The sequence below is a fragment of the Seriola aureovittata genome, chromosome 16 (genome assembly GCF_021018895.1).
Source record: "Seriola aureovittata isolate HTS-2021-v1 ecotype China chromosome 16, ASM2101889v1, whole genome shotgun sequence".
NCBI lineage: Eukaryota > Metazoa > Chordata > Actinopteri > Carangiformes > Carangidae > Seriola > Seriola aureovittata.
Window position 1 is genome coordinate 15,053,666 of NC_079379.1, and position 18,413 is coordinate 15,072,078.

General features: G+C 39.7%; 1 protein-coding gene across 6 annotated transcripts in view; it reads right to left on the minus strand.

The window, feature by feature from the left end:
• The window catches only part of LOC130183856 (uncharacterized), a 37,551-nt gene extending 19,598 nt beyond the window's left edge, over positions 1–17,953 (minus strand). For 4 of the 6 annotated variants that reach the window (XR_008829894.1, XR_008829893.1, XR_008829895.1 and 1 more), the window contains exons 1-20: positions 17,726–17,953; positions 10,389–10,457; positions 9,290–9,314; positions 9,131–9,148; positions 6,509–6,574; positions 6,118–6,254; positions 5,924–6,040; positions 5,062–5,119; positions 4,927–4,974; positions 4,701–4,769; positions 4,255–4,394; positions 2,742–2,873; positions 2,592–2,649; positions 2,030–2,110; positions 1,303–1,358; positions 1,096–1,164; positions 967–991; positions 846–875; positions 422–493; positions 193–332 (exon numbers count right to left, since the gene is read on the minus strand). Coding sequence is in view for 3 of the 6 variants with exons in the window: in XM_056399581.1 (XP_056255556.1) it covers positions 193–332; positions 422–493; positions 846–875; positions 967–991; positions 1,096–1,164; positions 1,303–1,358; positions 2,030–2,110; positions 2,592–2,649; positions 2,742–2,873; positions 4,255–4,394; positions 4,701–4,769; positions 4,927–4,974; positions 5,062–5,119; positions 5,924–6,040; positions 6,118–6,254; positions 6,509–6,574; positions 9,131–9,148; positions 9,290–9,314; positions 10,389–10,457; positions 17,726–17,752 (1,437 nt within the window). In the remaining 3 variants the exon portion in view is untranslated. The remainder of the gene's footprint in view (positions 1–192; positions 333–421; positions 494–845; positions 876–966; positions 992–1,095; positions 1,165–1,302; positions 1,359–2,029; positions 2,111–2,591; positions 2,650–2,741; positions 2,874–4,254; positions 4,395–4,700; positions 4,770–4,926; positions 4,975–5,061; positions 5,120–5,923; positions 6,041–6,117; positions 6,255–6,508; positions 6,575–9,130; positions 9,149–9,289; positions 9,315–10,388; positions 10,458–17,725) is intronic. The other 2 variants (XM_056399580.1, XM_056399579.1) reach the window with 1 other exon arrangement.
• Between the last annotated feature and the right edge of the window lie 460 nt (positions 17,954–18,413).

Sequence of the window (18,413 nt, forward strand, 5' to 3'; positions counted from 1 at the left end):
GTGGCGGCTACGGACCAAAAATCATTAGCTGACTATGTAATTAAAAGTATCCACACACACATTCATGGTACTACTGACACACATGCACAGCTGCACTGGCACCACAAAAACCATCTGACACCATCTGAACTGCCTCCACACTAAGGCAGCCAATACAAAGCTTTTAAGAAAATGGCTTCAACAAAAACTCACCAATGTGTTTATGAGATGTTTTTGAGAATTAAAGTGTTGCTTGAGAGAGTTATCAGGAAAACTGTCCTTACAGGCAAAGCATACATAAACAGGTGATGTCTGAACCTGAGTGCTCACACACGTCACAACCAGGGAGACACCTAATGAAAGGAACAAACAAAAGAAATTACATATTTTTCACAGGCAACAACTTGCAAAAATGACAATGATAACAAGTAGGTGAGCTCACCAACAGCTGGTTGATTTGCTTTCAAGCCATCTTGGATGTGTCTGTACAAGCCCAGATGTGGCATGCAAGAACCTTGAAAAGGAAAAAGGGTTATAGAGAAAAAGCTGAATAAAATCAACTGTCATTTTTCTCAACAGCAGACATGACGCAAATTATTGGAAAATGTGATACCATCAATTATTGTAAAGAAAATAAAAAATAAAAATGTTAAGCCCACATTCATTAGTAATGTTAAAATGCAAAGCTCACTGCGTGAAGCTGAAACTGCTCTATGATATAAAAATGATATGAATATTGTAAATTAAAAAAACAAAATAGATTTACATTCATTTATTTTCAGACTTTTTGACCAATATGGTTTTTTGTATTGTTATTAATGCCTCAGTGTGTTGCAGCATGTTTTCACAGGAGGAGAAAGTTATACCTGTTTGGTTATAACCACTGGCGCTTTCATCTGAAAGAAAGGGGGAACATGTTCGTATCATATTCAAATGAGCCTGAAAATACACAACAAAATGGGAACTGAGAGAAAAGTGAATGGGTACCTTCTCTGAAGAATTTGGTCAACATCTAGGGGAAAAAACATTACAGACATATCTTAAGTAAGGTACGATTTTGTGGCATATTATTAATAATCATAATCTTTTTCAGATTTTCTGTAACAAGATATATACCTGTTTGTGTTTCCACTTTAACAAATGATTCTTATACTGAAACAAATGATCAAAGACAGCACTGCAATCCTGCCACAAGAGGGACACAAAGTGTAAGTAAGTGCATTAAACAAACTCGTGCTCTCAGTGTTCTCCAAAACACAGACGATATGCTGTATGTTACAATAATAACATCGAGGCTGCTGTCGTGAGATCATAATTTATCACCTGACAGCGAAGTTTGTACGGTGCTGCTCGAGACACTGCTGCCACAGGACGATACTCTAAGAGGAAAAAACACAGAAAAATATTCTTTAGTTGTTAATTATTTTCAATAGTAGTTAAAAACAAAAAAAATAAATCTATTGTTTTCTGTTCTGAGTCTATCAAATGTCTAAATGCTTTTTACATTAACAGTCTGAGAGACAATTTGAAAACACTGTAGATGCTTATTTTAATATTCAAAAGATACTACGCTTTTATTAATTTATTTATTGATGCTTACAACTCGGGAAACAACAAAGGTCTTATAAGCGAGCTATATCATGGCATCACATTACTGAACAAAGATACAACGTATTATGTAAAAACAACGATGGGAAAAAGAACTGGACATCGAAATAACTGAAGAAATGTGGCTTCATGCTTGGGAAACACAGTTATCCTCCACCAACTCCCGAACCTGGGGAGACTTTTGCTGGAAAAACTTGATTCACTTTTTTATGACTCCTAAACAGAACCACTGCTATAAATCTTCTGTCATTAATACAATGATCAGACCGGGGGAAATATCCTGCATTAGAAAGAACAGTTATGCTTAGACAAGGCTAATAGATGTTTTCACAGCAGATTCCTCATGTTATTACGACCGGTGCAGACCAGGTGTAAGACAAACAGCCTCAAACAGGTGAGGTGGTCCACTGGACAAACTACCTCACACTGAAATGATACTCACCCAGCTTGTTCCCTGGTTTGATGCTTGTGATCAAGCTGCTCCCTTTGTTTTCTTTCATGATGCATTCCAGCTTCTTAAATGCTAAAAGTCAAGAAAAGCTCTGTTAGTAAATCATCGTGCTTGGTCCCACTGATGGTTCAGTAAATACACAGAATAGCAGACAGAAGAAGAAGAATTGATGACTAAATGGTGAGTTTATGGAAGTAAATTCATTAGTTGATCACTCATTCATGCTGTGTGTTTCTCTTATGATATTGATTGTGTTAATAGAAAGGAATGTGCTCTTGTTAATCGTTGAAGAAGCCCACTGTTCTCCTCATCCATTGGTTTTTATCATAACCTGATGTGTAATTGACCAAACTGTGTCCATTTCTTTGTCCCTTATTCTTTGTTCTATAAAAAGGTTAGCTTGACTCAGTATGGCTGGTACAAGGTGGTGTACCATGGTGCCAATCATGTCCCCTTACAGATCAATAATAATCTTTGGATCAATCAGTGTATGTGTTTTTATTTCTTTGTCTGTATCCAGTGTTTTGAACAGAAAATCCACGACGCTATCCACCTTCTGCAAAACAGGTGAAATTCACCGATGGGAATTCAGCAGGCTTCAGGTTCACTTCCTGCAACAGAAAGCCATACAGCTCCACATTAACGCAAACTTAACAAGTGCACACGTTATAAACGCAGTAAAGGATTTTGTTAACTATATTACCTTCATGTCAGTGTTTGCAGTTGCATGAATGTCTTCCGTCTGCTTTGCGAAATCTCGCATCATGGAGGTGAAGGAATCTGTGTAATCCTTGTAGCTTTCCTTTGACAGCAAAGTAGAGGGGTGCCATGCTTTCTGCACAGATAAAAAAAAAAAAAAAACAGGTGTGACTTACAGACACCCTACAGGAAGACAAACAGTACTGACAGCAGCTGTTGGAGATTCATTAGTCAGACATACCAGAAGCTGACCTGAGAGCAAAACAAAAACAAGTAAACTGTATCAATAGTATGTTAGATAATCATATCCCATCATATCACATTATATGGACTAAATATGATAAGAGGGAACGACATTCCTGTGCGATTTTCTGTGATAGAGCCTAAAAAAGGAGACATTTTTCTCTTCTTGAGCATCCTGTTTCAGAGTGTATGTCTGGGGTCTTGTTACATGTTTGAACTAATTTGCCGCTTACGTTAAGTAACCAATAGGAAAGAATTTCGTCATCGTTGAGCCATTTTCATCTGACTTCAGTGTGAAAGAATGTTGCGCAACATATTTTTAATCTTCAGTGTTCAGTGTGTTTACCACATCTGATAACCTGCAGGACATTCCCTGTACCATCTCTACCACTCAACATTAAGTGCTACATGTCCAATAATTTCCTCCAGTTGAATGACTGTGAGATTATTCTCTTTCTTGTCCCTGACCTCAGACTTTTGTCTCACATCCAGTCTCTATTCCCTATAAAAAAAAATGTTAAGGCCAAAAATCTTGGGGCAATTTTGGATACTTCACTGGATACCCACATAGCCAAATGATACAGTCGTGTTTCATTCGCAGATAACTTGGTCTTTCGTCTTATTGGCCAAGTAATTCATGCCTTGATCTCCTATTGCATTACTCCAACTCCTACTACCATTCACTCACCTCCTGTTGATTTTGATTTGACCTTAAGATGCTTGATTTTAAAGCTTTGTATGCTCAGGCTCCTACGTACATCTGTGAACTCTAAGACGGACTTTGTACTGTACTGCCTTGTTGGCTGCTTGTCGAAAACACACACATACACAGGATTGGGGAATGACTCTGTCCAACGAACTTTCTGAAGCCGACGATTCGACATTCACACCCGCTTCACGCCATGATTGATCAGCTGTGCAGAGGTGAAAAAGCAGCTGAGGATTTAACTTCCCTCCCAACTGTAAATACATTTGGTCAGACAGCACGTTGCGAGAAATAGTTCTGAAAGACCATGAACTGGCCCTTAACTCCCTAACTGAACATCTAAGGCGTGTAAAGGCAATGTCTTCTTTATAATCTCTCCTCAAAACACATTCTCATCAGCTATTTCCAAACTGTGCCAATTTCAAAATCTTTTAATTTTATGTCCTATTTTTTCAAGGTACTGCACAATCATGGCCTACCACCACACGTGAATGATGTTGCCTGATTACACTTCTTTTCAAGATTGTGATTCATTTTATGAATATTTTATATCATTGTAGGTACTTACAAAGTAACAAAAGATGTGGTCAAAGCTCAGGACATGCTTGATGATCATGTGGGTGGCCAAAGTTAAGTTGCAGAGAGTGCAGAGGTAGTATCTCTTCTCAGGCGGTCCGTCACAGATGCATTCAACAACGTGCTGCATGCCTAGAAGACCATGACAAGAGAAGGTAGAAAAGGGAAAGACATTTTAGTTCAAAAAGAAATCTGAAGAATGACAACAGAGTGGCCATATTGTGTAGTTATTTCTACAGAGAAGTGGCAAGGTAAGTTGTTCCGTAGGAAAACATTCCTCTACATGAATGAGTTGATTAATTCGCTTAATTTGTAGATTGATTAATTAGATCTATGTCCTCTGGTCCGTCATGCCCTTCCAGTTCAATAGTGCTGTAATATTAACACAAATGGCATTTTATCAGGTATGTAGGTGTTATGTTTGGTACATTTACTGACCAAGAAGTGGATGTTTTCTGTTTCCGTCTCTTTGGTATGTCTGGATCATCATCCTGTTTGGATTGGTGGCTACATGGAGAGAACAAACGATAGTGGTGATTAAAAGTAATCGTCATTTGTAACAGCACCGTTTGACTGGGGTCAAATGAACTCTATACTGAACTCCCTGAGTCTTGATTAACACTTCAGCATAAGTAAGAGTCCTGTTTAAAAAAAGTGCACATACCTTCGAACAGCTTGAGAAACTTATCATTTTCATTTAGAGCGCGCATCACTGAGGAGAAGGGTCAGATCATTTTCATTAATATACAATTTAATTTTACTCTCAAACATTTCATAGGGGAATCTGAGAATCACACACCTTCAGAGTAAGTACTTGTTTCAAGCTTTTTTATCAGGTTTTCAGGTAAATCCAACATCTGCAAAAGAGAAAATGTGGTGAAAATGGTAAAAATGATACGAGAGAAAGTGGAGGCAGAGAGAAACTGTGGAGTTGCCTTGTGTCCTTTACAATGAGGAAAAGTATGACCATATAATGGATTTCTGTTTAGTCACACACAGCCTGGTTTGGCTGTATAAGAAGACATCATCTAATGAGGACAGGACAAGTGACACTGACATGTTATCACCTTATATGTCAATATAGGTGAACATAACACTCGCCCATTTACACATTCAGCAGTTACAGAGCAACATTAGCATTCATTTGGAGTCTGATGAGTGCAAGTGAAATATTAATCTCCTTTTAGTGCCGTTTTGAGTCTCCACCAACTCTCGAGGGAAATATCTAGCTCTTTTATCTGCTTATTTCGTTTTACTTAATCTGTCTGCCTTTTAGTGCTGAACAAATAGTGAAGATTGAGCAAAGCTGCCTGCTGTAAAACAGTAAAGTTGCTTAAAAACACTATGATCCTCCAAAGATTTGAGGGGAAACTCTAGAGTGGGGTGATAATTCTCTGTGCGTTACTTTTACTTTTTTACTATGTAATTTTCTGGTTACTCTGCAGAGTAGCACAGGCCTTAGTGATGCTAATAAAGACCTTTATTCCTCTGAAAACATTGCTTCTGATGCTTTGATTTCCACCACACGTTTAAACTTTGTGTGATTTCTTTGACATACAAAAAGTCATGTGATCCATTGCTAATATAAAAATGTTCAATATAAGTGCCTTAACTTTTTATTATACGTTTACATTTCTGATTCCAGGCCTGCAGGTACAAACCTGTAATGTTCCAGATCCTCTTGCTTTGACTTCCTTTGTGAGATGAGGCCTCAGAATGGCTCTCATGTCCATGCTGGGCATCCAGGAGAAACTCAGTACATTGGGGTCTGTGTAGTTCTAAAATACAAAATACAAATGAAACTCTGCTTGTAAATTCAGATCAATGGTTAATTTCTATGACCTTCAGTGCTTACAAAGTAGTTGCTGCAATGGTCACCAGTGGAGAGGTGGTGTAAAATCTTGTCTGGTGGACGCTTTTCCTCGCAGACGTGGCACAAGTAAAAAAAGGTCTGTGTCTCTGGACTGAAGCACAGAGTCAGCAGAGACAAGCCTGGAAGAAAGTACATTTAAAATAGTATGACTACTTCAAACAGAATGAGTCATCACATGTCATCTCTTGACTCAGCAAATATATCACAGTCCTGAAGACCAGAGCTTCCAAGGGCTGGAAAAGCTTATAAGCAGACCTTGAGTTGAGGTCTGTTTTGTCAAACCACTGTTCCTAAGGTCAAAAATTTACTTAATTTAACTCACAGTAAATCTGTACCCCATATCAAGTGTGCTTAAAAACACTAAACTACTAACCTATGATGGGTTGTTTCATTTCAGGTTTGGCAAGTGGGTCCATAACAATAATGGAGGGAATGAAGCCTGTGGAGAAAAAAGCAACAGTGAAAGAAAAAACTATTACATCTGAACTACTCAGGACAGCCCAACTGCAGCAGCGGTTACAGCCCTCACTTTACCACAGCATCCTGTCTAATGGTAACGCTATACACCTCGCTGCGTGATATGCATATCGCTGCAGGAACATCCTGTGTTAATTTCCACTGATTGTGAAGCACTCTGATAGTGACATCACAGCCGGTTCACTCCTTAACGGTAAGTGAATGTGCACTAATAAGAGGGTTAAAGGAAGTAAAGACCCAATTGAGACACGTTATCACTAACACATCATTAACACACGTCAGCCCTGATGTTACAGGACCATTGGCCCTGTTCAGACCTGGCGTTAACTAACGCTTCATTGATCAGATCAGAAGTGGTCAGTTCTCATTGCGTCAGTTCACACTTGGCTTTAAAATGCGTCTCCAAATGTGCCTCACTTTGGATTGGACCGCACTTCCCCACTTTATGTGCAAATAAACAGGTGCGCATTGTTGTTTTTAGCCAATCCGACACACGAGTCCGTTGTCAATGTGCTTGAGTTAAATTGAAGCAGGTTCAACCTTTTCTCTTCATGGAACAAAGCCATAAAAGAGCATAGAAGTGTAATGTCTCCTTGTTCACCCTATTCGAAATGTGGACATGGTAGAGCAACTATCAGGCTATCATCCAGGTAGTACACCAGAAATCAAATGTAACCAGCTGGTGAAGAAATATAGAGTAAGTCTGGTATCCAAAGACCCCAGCTACCATAATGTTGCCAACAGATAGGCAACAATACTGGGACACTGAATATTCAATGATTCGGTATCCCAGATAGCTTTGCCCACTGAGGAGAGCGGGACACAAGTCATCCTTAAAAATGAAACCGAGCCACAACTACTTACTTGAGTTAGAATACAGTCCCTGATGCCCAATAGAAAATCATCTCTGGTTGACACTCCAGGGTTATATCCAAGGGTATTACAAAACCAACAAGAGTAAGACATCAAATGGACATGGCACCTCTAAGATCTTGCGGAATGACAGTCTTTGGTACCAAGCCATGGGTAATAAAAACCCTCCAATAACAAACTTAACCAGGGAGCTGTGCAGCGGTGCAGTTTGAATCGGAAAACCAATGGGGGAAATGGCCTTTATCTAGTGCTTTAGCGACCCTGACCCTAGTGTACGGGGTATGTTAAGGTTTGTCCTGCAAAAAAAGGAAAACGACAGGATGCTGGCGTTGATAACATGACTTTTACCAACTGAGTTTATGCCTCATCAGCATGTTTTAGATGTTGAGAACATCTGCTGTTGATAACTAAGTGACTCACCAAATGAAAATGTATCAGTGCCTGGGAACTGGGAGGAGGCAAAAGTTTGCAGACTGAAAAAACTTGGTGTGAAGTAATAAACTGCCATTTCCTAATGTTGGGAAAGATATTGGCGTAATCTCATGGGTGGTATCTGCTATAAAAACAAAACGAATTGCTGCCAGGTCATGGCGACCTCCCAGATTTTTTAAGCAAGAATTTTTTGTGCGAAACAGGATGATTATTGTCTTAAAATATGATCCTCCAAAGACATCTGTATTGAGGAATTGTTCTGAAAGGATCTGCCACCGTCCACAACCGGGGTAAAAATATATCTGGTATACACTTCTGTTAGTGACTTGTACTTGAGGTACTGGTATTGTAATGGTGCAAGTAAACCTGAGCGAATTGAACAGCACTCAGTCTCTGCACCATTGTCTGTTTATTCTGCTACATTGTGAACCCGTCACTCTTCCAACTGAGGGTTGTGGGACCTTACTGATCTGCACATAAATAAGGTTATTTACGTTTAGTCAGATGTAACGTAGGATATATATATGTATACGTAATATACATCCAGAGAATTAATGGGAACTCAAAAGAAACTGACAGAGGATATAAAACAGTCTAGGGTAATCAGGAGAGTACACAACAAATGGCACTTATTCTCTGGGATGCCAAGCAACTCCTGGTATGGCGAGACTTCTGATTTTATTCTGATTTTGCACCATGTAGTTTAACTCTGTTAACAGAATAAATGTTGTATAGTTAATTTTGCTTCTATCATTCAGAGAGGCTGGATCCATTCAGTTTACAATATATTACAGATAGTTCTCATGGACTTTAATCAATGATAGTTGCAGTCTACAACGTGAATAGTACTTATTTAATTCTTTAAGTATCATAAAGTAGCATAAAACTATTTTGCCTTGTATTTCTTTCCTCCCAGTGTATTGACTATCCATTCATGTTTTGAATTTCTTTAGTTTGAGAAGCACAGATTTTGCAATGAAGTCTGGTCAGCTCATTTATAAATAGCAGGTTGATACATAATGGCTGATATGATAATTTGAATATTGTGTCAACTGGTATTTGACTACCAACTCTCATTTGCACCAGACAAGAACTTATTTTCAGTTTCCACAACAGGCTTCAAGGAGACACACAATATATTTTGGTAACATAGAAATTTAACAGGAACAGTGTTTTCAAGTATCTTTAACACTAAAAAGAAGGAGAAGCTTACCATGATCCCTGAACTTATCTAAAAAGTGGCAAACAAGAAAAAATTATGATTAATGAACTGGACATGAACTGTGGTTGACATATTTCTTTGTTGAGGAAACACAAAATTAGATGTACACAAAAAGGTATTGGTAAAAAAAAAAAAAAAAAAAAACGTTACCTTTCTGGAAGACTTCTCCCATTTTCTGTTAGTAAAGAACAAGGGAAACATGCAGAAGCGGTGTATTAATGCCATGGCAAACGTAGCAAAAGGAATATGGGAACTGTGGTATCATAAAATCAGGGAGGAAAGATCAATGTTCTATACTTTCGTACCTTATATTGAAAATGAAGTAATACATAACATTTGCTTGCATCTATTGCAGTATGTAATCTTATATGAACATGTAACAGATACAAATAAGAGAAGTGGAGAAAATACACTGTGTTCTGAGAGTCTGCATGCCAGGGGTCCTTGAAAATAGGAGAAGTTCTTAAAGGGCAAGAATAACAGGAAGACCCTTGGCAGTTGGTGGGGGGCAGTTTTCTTACAACTGCCAAACCAGTCCAAATATGGAACAGATAACGGAATGAACCAATCATGGTGGGTAGAATAATATGTAGAATGATCTGTTGAATGGGAAGTGATCAGAAGAATATAAGAAATAGACTCTGAAGGCAAGCCTCAGAACACAGGGCGCTTAGCTCGAGAGCAGATTCTCTGTATGTTGTGTTCTCCAAAGATCTTTGATAAATAAACTGCAGCATAACTTTTACTCTTCTCAAGTCTATTTCTTCTCGCATCAACCAACTCGGGGAAGTCTGTAGGACGACTCAAACATAGTGCTGGTCTTTTCACTTTAAATGGTCCAAGGCTTTGAGGTTTACTCAGCACAGTTTCCCAGCTTACTTTTAATGCTGTCCATGAGACACATAAATACTTTAAAGTAATCATTAATGCACTTTTGAGCAACTTGCAATCAGGTGGTTATCACTACTATCTGACAAAAAAATGGCCCTGGGTTGATTCTCTTCCCAGGCTCATTTTTATGTAGAAAGTGTATGTTCTACATGTATCCACATGGTCCAAAGACATGCAGTGCATATGCCATAGCTAATATGCATATCACCAGTTGAAGGGTTTACAATAGCCAAAAGGAATATTACTATACTAGCCCAAACCCTTGTTTTTGTTATGTTTGGTGAATGGTTCAGAGGGGATATTGTTTTGCCAATTCCTACTCAGAATAGTGTAAGTGTAAATGAGGATTATTGCCCACCTGTCGATGTTCCTCTGAGTGCACATGTTTCTTGAAATCAGACACCCTGTTAAATGTTGTGACACAGACCTACAAGAAGAGAGAGGTACATCAGCAATTCAGAAACAGAATAAGATGAAGGACATCTGTTTACACGAGCCAAGATTTGTGGATAGTATCTATCCACAAATCTTGTTCCAGTCCCGACTACAAGTGAGTAGAGGTGCATTCATTGATGTTACTGCCTACATCAGGAAACCCCCAACAGTATAGCTAATATTTAGAATATATTGTGGTGGAACTGAAATGGATGGAAGGCAGGTAGTCTAGATTCTTACTTTACTTTGCCAGTTTGATCTACCCTGCAGCTCCTCGAAATCTGAAATTAGCATTTTTCAACTTGCATACTGTAACAAAAGATTGCAGCCATTTTGCAACAATCCCCCACCTGAACGCCAACACTTTTTTTACACCAAAATTAGCAGATGTAGGCGAGTTTCTTATACACAGGGGAACCCATTAAACTCCTTTTACACTGCCAGTCCAGTTTGCCTTTCAGTTGGAACTGCAGGGAGCAATGTCATGACATGCACTTACAGAGTACACACATACACACACGGGTGAAAGAGTGAGCCGCTAGCCGCCGTGTAAAATACATCCGTTGGTGCTCCTGTAAGTGTCTTAGCCTTGGTGTGAGATGCTTCGATCGATGATTGTGTGTTTCTGAAACTTATTTTGGGGTGGGCTCGCTCTTTCATCCCCAGTCAGAGTGTAGCAGTGGTGTTTCTAGTTCAACAGCACCGTGCTGGGCAGGTGGCAGGTGTGTTTAAAGTGTTTGTGCTCTGAAAGTCGTCATCGCAGGAAAAGGGGCAAAATTAGCGGGTTCACTCGGGTGTTGCGTTTCTATCAATGCCGAGCGGAGCCGGAGCCAGTAAACAGCCTAGTCTACTGCAGTGTCATTTGAAACGGGTGTGAATGCCGATTGTTCAGTTTTCCATTTCCAACAAAAGCCCAATGTAAGCAAGTTCTTTGACCAGTGTAAAAGGGGCTGAAGAGTCACCGTGAGCCAGTAAACAATCATAAGGCTTTTCACATCCAATATCAGAAATCATCCTTCAAGAGTAACAGGAGTTAACCTCCCCTAGGCCACACTTAAGTCCACCTGTCATGACATGTCCAATGACACGTACTTAGTTCACGTCAACTCAAGCATCTCCCTGCACAAACAAGCACACTCCTATCTACCAATGACGCCAAGCAATGTCATGCTATTAATGCTGTAAAATTAAAACTGTAGACACATTTCTTCTCCACTACACAGTGCTTTAATTCAACATGGTGTACTGGAGAAGACGTCTGACATGTTTTGTATCCAACTTCTGTCACTAGGAGTCTCTCAATGGAAACAATAACAAAGATGGCATTTGGTGACGTGAAGTAGCGCAGGACCGAAATAAACTCTATAATTATGACACCATCATACTTTTCCATATCTGCACAAGTATCCACATACATTTCCATTCACTGACATCAATACTGAGTGTTTGAGAGTTTTAGTCAGCTCTGGGCATCTGGTGAGATGTACCTCTGTACAACATATCCTGCCGTCAAAAGACTAAGGTTCAATTCTAAACGCAATGCTTTGTCCGCCTGTTTGCAGGCAGCAGAGGGGAGTCCACTTGGTCTCCCATGCAAAGGGCTTGCTCTCTGATAGACGCTGGTCTTGTGCATTTGTTCAACTATACATAAGACAGCTATCTAGGACTGCGCCACAGCGCTCCTCCACCACCTCCAGCAGCCAGGACCTGGACAAGTTCAGCATCAGTGGTGTCACTTCTAGGGTGGCCACTGGAGACGAGATCAAGAATCGAGATAGACTTGTGCAAAGGACAACAAAATAGAATCCCAAAAAAAAAAAAAATCCTATTTAAAAATACATCATCTGTGTTCACACTGTTAACATGCAGAAAAAAAAAAGCAATGAATAGTCAATAAAATCAATCAGTGGCGACAAAAGTGTCTCAATGTGTCCAGAAGCTGCTGGGCAGCTGCTTTTCGGGTCATCATGGAGGAAAGGGGCAGCTGACATCTTGTTTGTAGACCCTGGTCTTGAATCTGGTCGTCTTGGCATGGATGCTCCTTGATGGAAATTAAACAGTCTGTGAGCATGGTGGATTGGATCTTTCATGATGTTGCTCTGCAGCTGTGGAATCTTTCAGTGCAGATGTCCGTCATGGTGGGTAGGCAGATACCAGTGAAGCTTTTGGCGGTTTTCACTTTACTTCGTAGCAGGCTTCCTGTTGGAAGAGACCCACGGCTACACCATACAGCACCAATTGAAGACGTCAGGATGCTCTCAGTGGGCAACAGATGGCGGCAGAGTAAAAACAAAATCAAATACACAGCAACAAAAAGAAATATTGCTTGACATAATCCTGAAAATATCAAGAGAACAAACAGCCATTAAAAGGGGGTACTCCAACAATTTTATACATAAAATTCAGTTTATTTGTCATGGCTTTTACTACCCAGACGGTGTGTTGTGTGAATCTGGAGGAATTTTCTAAAAAGAATTTTGGCATCTTTATTAAACCCTTTTTGACGTCATCAGGGTTAAATAAAGACGCTATGGGAATTGTTGGATCGAGCGAGAGCGTTTCTGGAGCTTGACCAATAATATAGATTCTGCTGCTGTGAACTCAAACAATTTTTACCGTTACTCGTGAATCTTCCACTTCATGGAAGTACAATACTAAATTGCTGGAGTACCCTTTAAGGAAAATGCAACAAAAATTACATTTGCTTATTCTACATAGAAATGATGAACCACTCATTGATTTACAGATTTGTAAAAATACGTAATTTTTTCAAGGTAATGGTCCATTTCCTTTGGTTGTCTGATAATGGTGTCTTATCCCCTTTGTGCGTGCATCAGTGTTGTGGCTGTCTGCCGGCTTGGCTCGCAGCCTATCCTCAATGATTTTTAACGTGCAACTGTGAAGCAAAAGGCAGGCTTTTTGAAGCAGGCTGTCCTCAGAAGTGTCAGAGCCGGGACTTTCCCGCCAGCGACAGCACGTTCATTAATCTGCCGCCTGTAGCACTCACAGATCACTGGACTATGATAGCGAGCCCATAGCCCTCAGGGGAAAGATACGGCTAGTTTCCCTGTCCTTGTCCGGTTGCTACCCGGGGCCCCTATGCGGCCACTCACGCTCACTGGCTTCGTCCCTGACTTGAAGCAACGTATGATACTGAGGCTTGTGGACGCAGGAAGGGAAGAGGGGCGGAGGAGGGCCCTCATATGTGATTCTACCCACTGGCCTGAGTGGATATCGCTGAGACTCCCAAAGGCAGGCCCTGGCGATACTTATTCACCGTCACAAATAATAAAATTTCAAAAGGTTGCAAAAGTTTAACCGTCCAGGCCCCCTGTGGTCTGAGTCTCCAAGAGAGACCGCATATTACATGTGACTGCATATTGCCTTATGTACTCACATGTACACGGGACAAACCTGCATTTAGGTCCCCAGCACACAGGATTTTACTTAGTTTACATTCCTTATTTGGATCACAGCGACAGCAGTTGTTCTTGACAGCCATTTCAAGCCACCTCAGAGTCACATTTGTCAGCCATCTCATTTATATCCAAACATAGCCAGTTACAACCACAAAAAGGAAACTTATCTTACTAAGCAGATAACATACTTGAATAATAAATGAATGAATGACATTGGTAAATGACAGTAATGATAACAATGATAATGATGGACAGATTAGATAAGTATATGATTAAATGATCAAGATTAAATTATTATAAAATGAACAAATAAAATATAAATGAGTAAAATACAAACGATAGGAATGATTATATGATTTGGCATTTCCAACATTCTTAAGACCATCTTATACAAAAAGTAAGCTTCTTAAACTTTTCAGGTGGAGACCCACATCCTTTCATAGAAAAGAAGAAAATAAAGAAAAAAAGAATAAATGAGGGGTATAATGTATATGTAAATAAATGTAAATACAAGTAAGTTGACCCTGCTGTTCTGTCTGACAATATTCTTGTTGGTACTTTTCTTATGGAAAAGTCCTCCTTCCATCTTTGTTTTTGGTCTTTTTATCATTGTTTTCTAATAAAGCAGCTCAAGACTTGTACCGTTCTTATCATTCAAACTTCTTCTACCGCTGTCCTTCCAGTTACTAGGGACTGTAATAAGTAACTACAGATAATTTAACATCAGCAAATAATAACAACGAATGCATAAACTTCCATTCATTCAACAACTGCTTTTACTGGATTTCATCACCTGGTTTGTTTGTTCTGGAGAGAATAGCTCTGCAGATCATTAGGTTCCTGGTAAAAATCTCCTGAATGATTGACACTGAAGGACTCCTAGCCAGAAGTGGCTGACTGCAGTGACATGAATGATGGTGAAGACAACTACTCCCATGATCCTGTGCTACTTCACGACTACACCAAACTCTTGTTATTGTTTTGCCTGAGAGACCCCTAGCATCAGAAGTTACATACTGTGCAATTATGGTGAGATGTGACACGATTCCATCTTTTCTCTGCCCGATGCATCTTGCATCCGTATTCACAAGCAACAAGTCTTGAAAAGTTTTTCTTAAAGCATAAAACCCTTTTTTGTAAAAAAAAAAATAAAAACATAAAATTTAACAATTTAGCAGGGTATAAAATACCTGTTCTCCTGCGTGCATCAGGCGCACTTGTTGCTTGTGAATACACATGCATGATGTCCTATTAGTTTAAAACAGCTGTTTCACAAAGGGCTTTATGCTTTGAGAAAAACTTTTCAAGACTTGTTGCTTGTGAATACAGATGCAAGATGTCCTATTAGTTTAAAACTGCTGTTTCCATTAAAATATTATACACGTCCCCCTCATACCTCAGTGCGCATCTTTAACATCTTCCCCTGGGAAAGTCTACAACATTACATTTTCCCACACCCCCCTCTTATTATGACCTCTATTAACTCTAGACAATAACCCATTTAAGGGGCGGCGTAGGGGGCGGGGCTTGGGAGGAGAAAGGTCATCCATTAACTTTTTTGACAGAAGGTGGACTATATATATATATATATATATATATATATAAATATAAGGGCATGGACGATTATACGACGTAATCGACGTTGTCGATTATAAAAATTATTCGACGTGGAATTTTAGTGTCGACGCGTCGTGTAAAACCACACAGGGTAAATGTTCATAGAACAAATCCGGAACTTTCTAATGGGACCGTTTATATCCATCGTCTTTGGTTTACCCGGATGAAAGCGCAGCGCAAGGGCTGGGACAACGCGGTGACGTAATTGAAGTCATTGACTACGTGAATGATTTGCGTCTGTGTAATCTATTTGAACAACATGGAAGTGTCTACCAGCAGTTCGACGGAGCATGTGGAGCAACACGCGGCAAAAAAGGCTCGCACACGGTCCTCCAAAGTTTGGGAATACTTTATATAGTTTATATATATATATATATATATATAATATATATATAATATATAATATATATATATATACACACATATATATACATATATATATAATCATCTTTAAAAAAAAAAACAAATAAACAAATGGACTGCAAACCGATTGTGTGGACTTTACTGTGTAGCCCAAAACATGATTGAGTTATTGCTTGCTTAAACCTAGGCATATCACTGCCACAAAAACTGCATATTCTGCAATGTTTTGACCAACCTTAAGTTGTACTGTATACTCTAGTACTCCTAGCCATCATACATGTATACTCTAGTACTCCTGTTGTGACTCCGTAAGTCATGGGGGGGGATTATATCTTGCCTTTTATCCAGACAGCTGTGTCTAGTTTTTCCAGAGTTGGGCTGTGAGGGAAGTAAACAGAACTTTTGAACAGTCAAAAAGTATTGAGTAATAAGAGTGTTCAGCAGTTGTTGTGGTTAGGGAGAGCCATGATGGGCAAAAAAAAACAGGACAAGAGGAAATGTCTTCAAGGGGAGTCTGCTCATCCTGTAATGCATGATATGCAAAAAACAATCATATCGTGATTATTTTGGCAGATATTGCGATTGCGATATCAGTTGGAATGGTCATTGTTGCATTTCATTTTCACTGAAGAAATATAAAAATGATAATGTGATTTTTGTTGGGCCTTGTACCAAACAAGCATTTACATTTGACTAGTTGTGCACATGGTTACCTGGACACAAAGCCTGTCACTTCACCTCAAAAGGCCATATATCAAAACCAAATATATGCCATGCTATTGTTTTAGTAAACCTGCATTAACATATACTCAACATTATAAACATATATTCTGCATTATAGATATGCTAAATGTTAAACATATAAACACAATGTATAAGAAAGAGCCACACCTGAAGTGAGATTGCATGTGAGTCGGCCTTTTTTTAAATTAAAAAAAGCTCCTGGAAATAATAGTGTCAGCAGAGTATGTACTGGCAGGGACCATTTTTAATCTGGCACCATCAAGATGTTCTGGTAGCTCGGTTCGGGGAAATCCAAGGTAGACTGGACACCATTATTTCCAGGGCGATGATAGGTTGTTTTTTAGTAAAATAGGTGGAGAGTTCACCTAAGGAGGTTGGATAACTAACTATATTAAGTGGTGCAAAGGCACACTGTCTTCAGTTCGGACCGGATCTGACCTTGCTTTTATTCTTGTAAAAGATTAAATTCTTTTGCATTGGACTCTGACCATTTCCTGTTGGTGTAGTGGTCTACAAGTTAGCATGCTAGTTTTAGCGTTAAGTTCAAAGTACCACAGTGTCTAAATACAGACTCACAGCTTCAGGGCTATAGTTTCCTTTTTTGTCAGGCAGCCTGATGTCCACCATCCCACCGCCATAGCTTTGCTTCAGTGTGGTGGACACTACCTCAATCCTACACATGTCTGTGCAGGATTATTATTAGGATCTGCACCAAATTAAACAAAGTCATAGATCTCAACACCAAAAATGTCCAAGTGTTCACACATCACTATTCATACACCATTTCCTCACGAAAATGTCGAAAATGCCCTATTTCACGTGCAAGTTTGGTGCAAACTAATTCAATACTTCTGAGTAATTCTGCTGACTGACAAACAAACAAACCTCACGGAGCTGCCAGAGCAGAAACTGTTATCTTAGTGGTGACTGATAAACTGAATTGAAGCGGCAAACCACAAAACCAACGAAAACGTCACACACCCCCTCCTGAAAACACAGAAACAGATCAGGTCTGATTCAACATTTCCACTCAATCTCCTGATTTGAGCTCCCCCCCCCCCCGAGCGAAGATACGGCGCGGTCTCCTACACATTTAAACACGGACATATCCACCCACCTGACAGCACAGGCTATTGTGCTCCATGGTCACAAGTCACTGCAGCCGTGAGCAAACTAAAACTCCTTTCTCCGGACAGGAACACTTATACAAAGTTGTCATTCGCAGAAGTGTGGAAACTTCAAATCAAATGCGCCTGCAAGAAAATAAAAGTCAAAGTGTCTGCTGCCGACGTCGAGCTTGAGTCCGAAACAAAACGGCTCATTGTCCTGTGAGTCTTCAAAACTGCGGCTTCCCTCTGCGACTGAGGTTGTTTTAAAGAGCGCGACTCTCTGGCCCCACCCCCCTCTCAGCTCAGCCTGCAGCAAGCATGGTGCACACGAGCTGTTTGCAAACGTGTAGGCGTGTGCGTGTGCGTGTGTTTGTGTGTGTGTGTGTGTGTGTGTGTGTGTGTGTGTGTGTGTGTGTGTGTGTACATTGTGTGTATATTTTGACTAATTTGTTCTTACCCAAAACCATATAATTTATAGGCTGAGTATCCTCTAAATACATATTCATGACATAGCTAATTCCTAATAACCTATAGTGGCACAGAGCCAACATTTATGTCCAAACATGGTCATTCTATACGAAAGTAAAACATAACATAAATTCTGTTATGTAAGACAAAAGTCAGCTTTTAGGAATGTTTTGGAGACAAGAACGGAGGGGGTGCTCACCCTCTTCTGACCTTACACCTAGAGTCTCC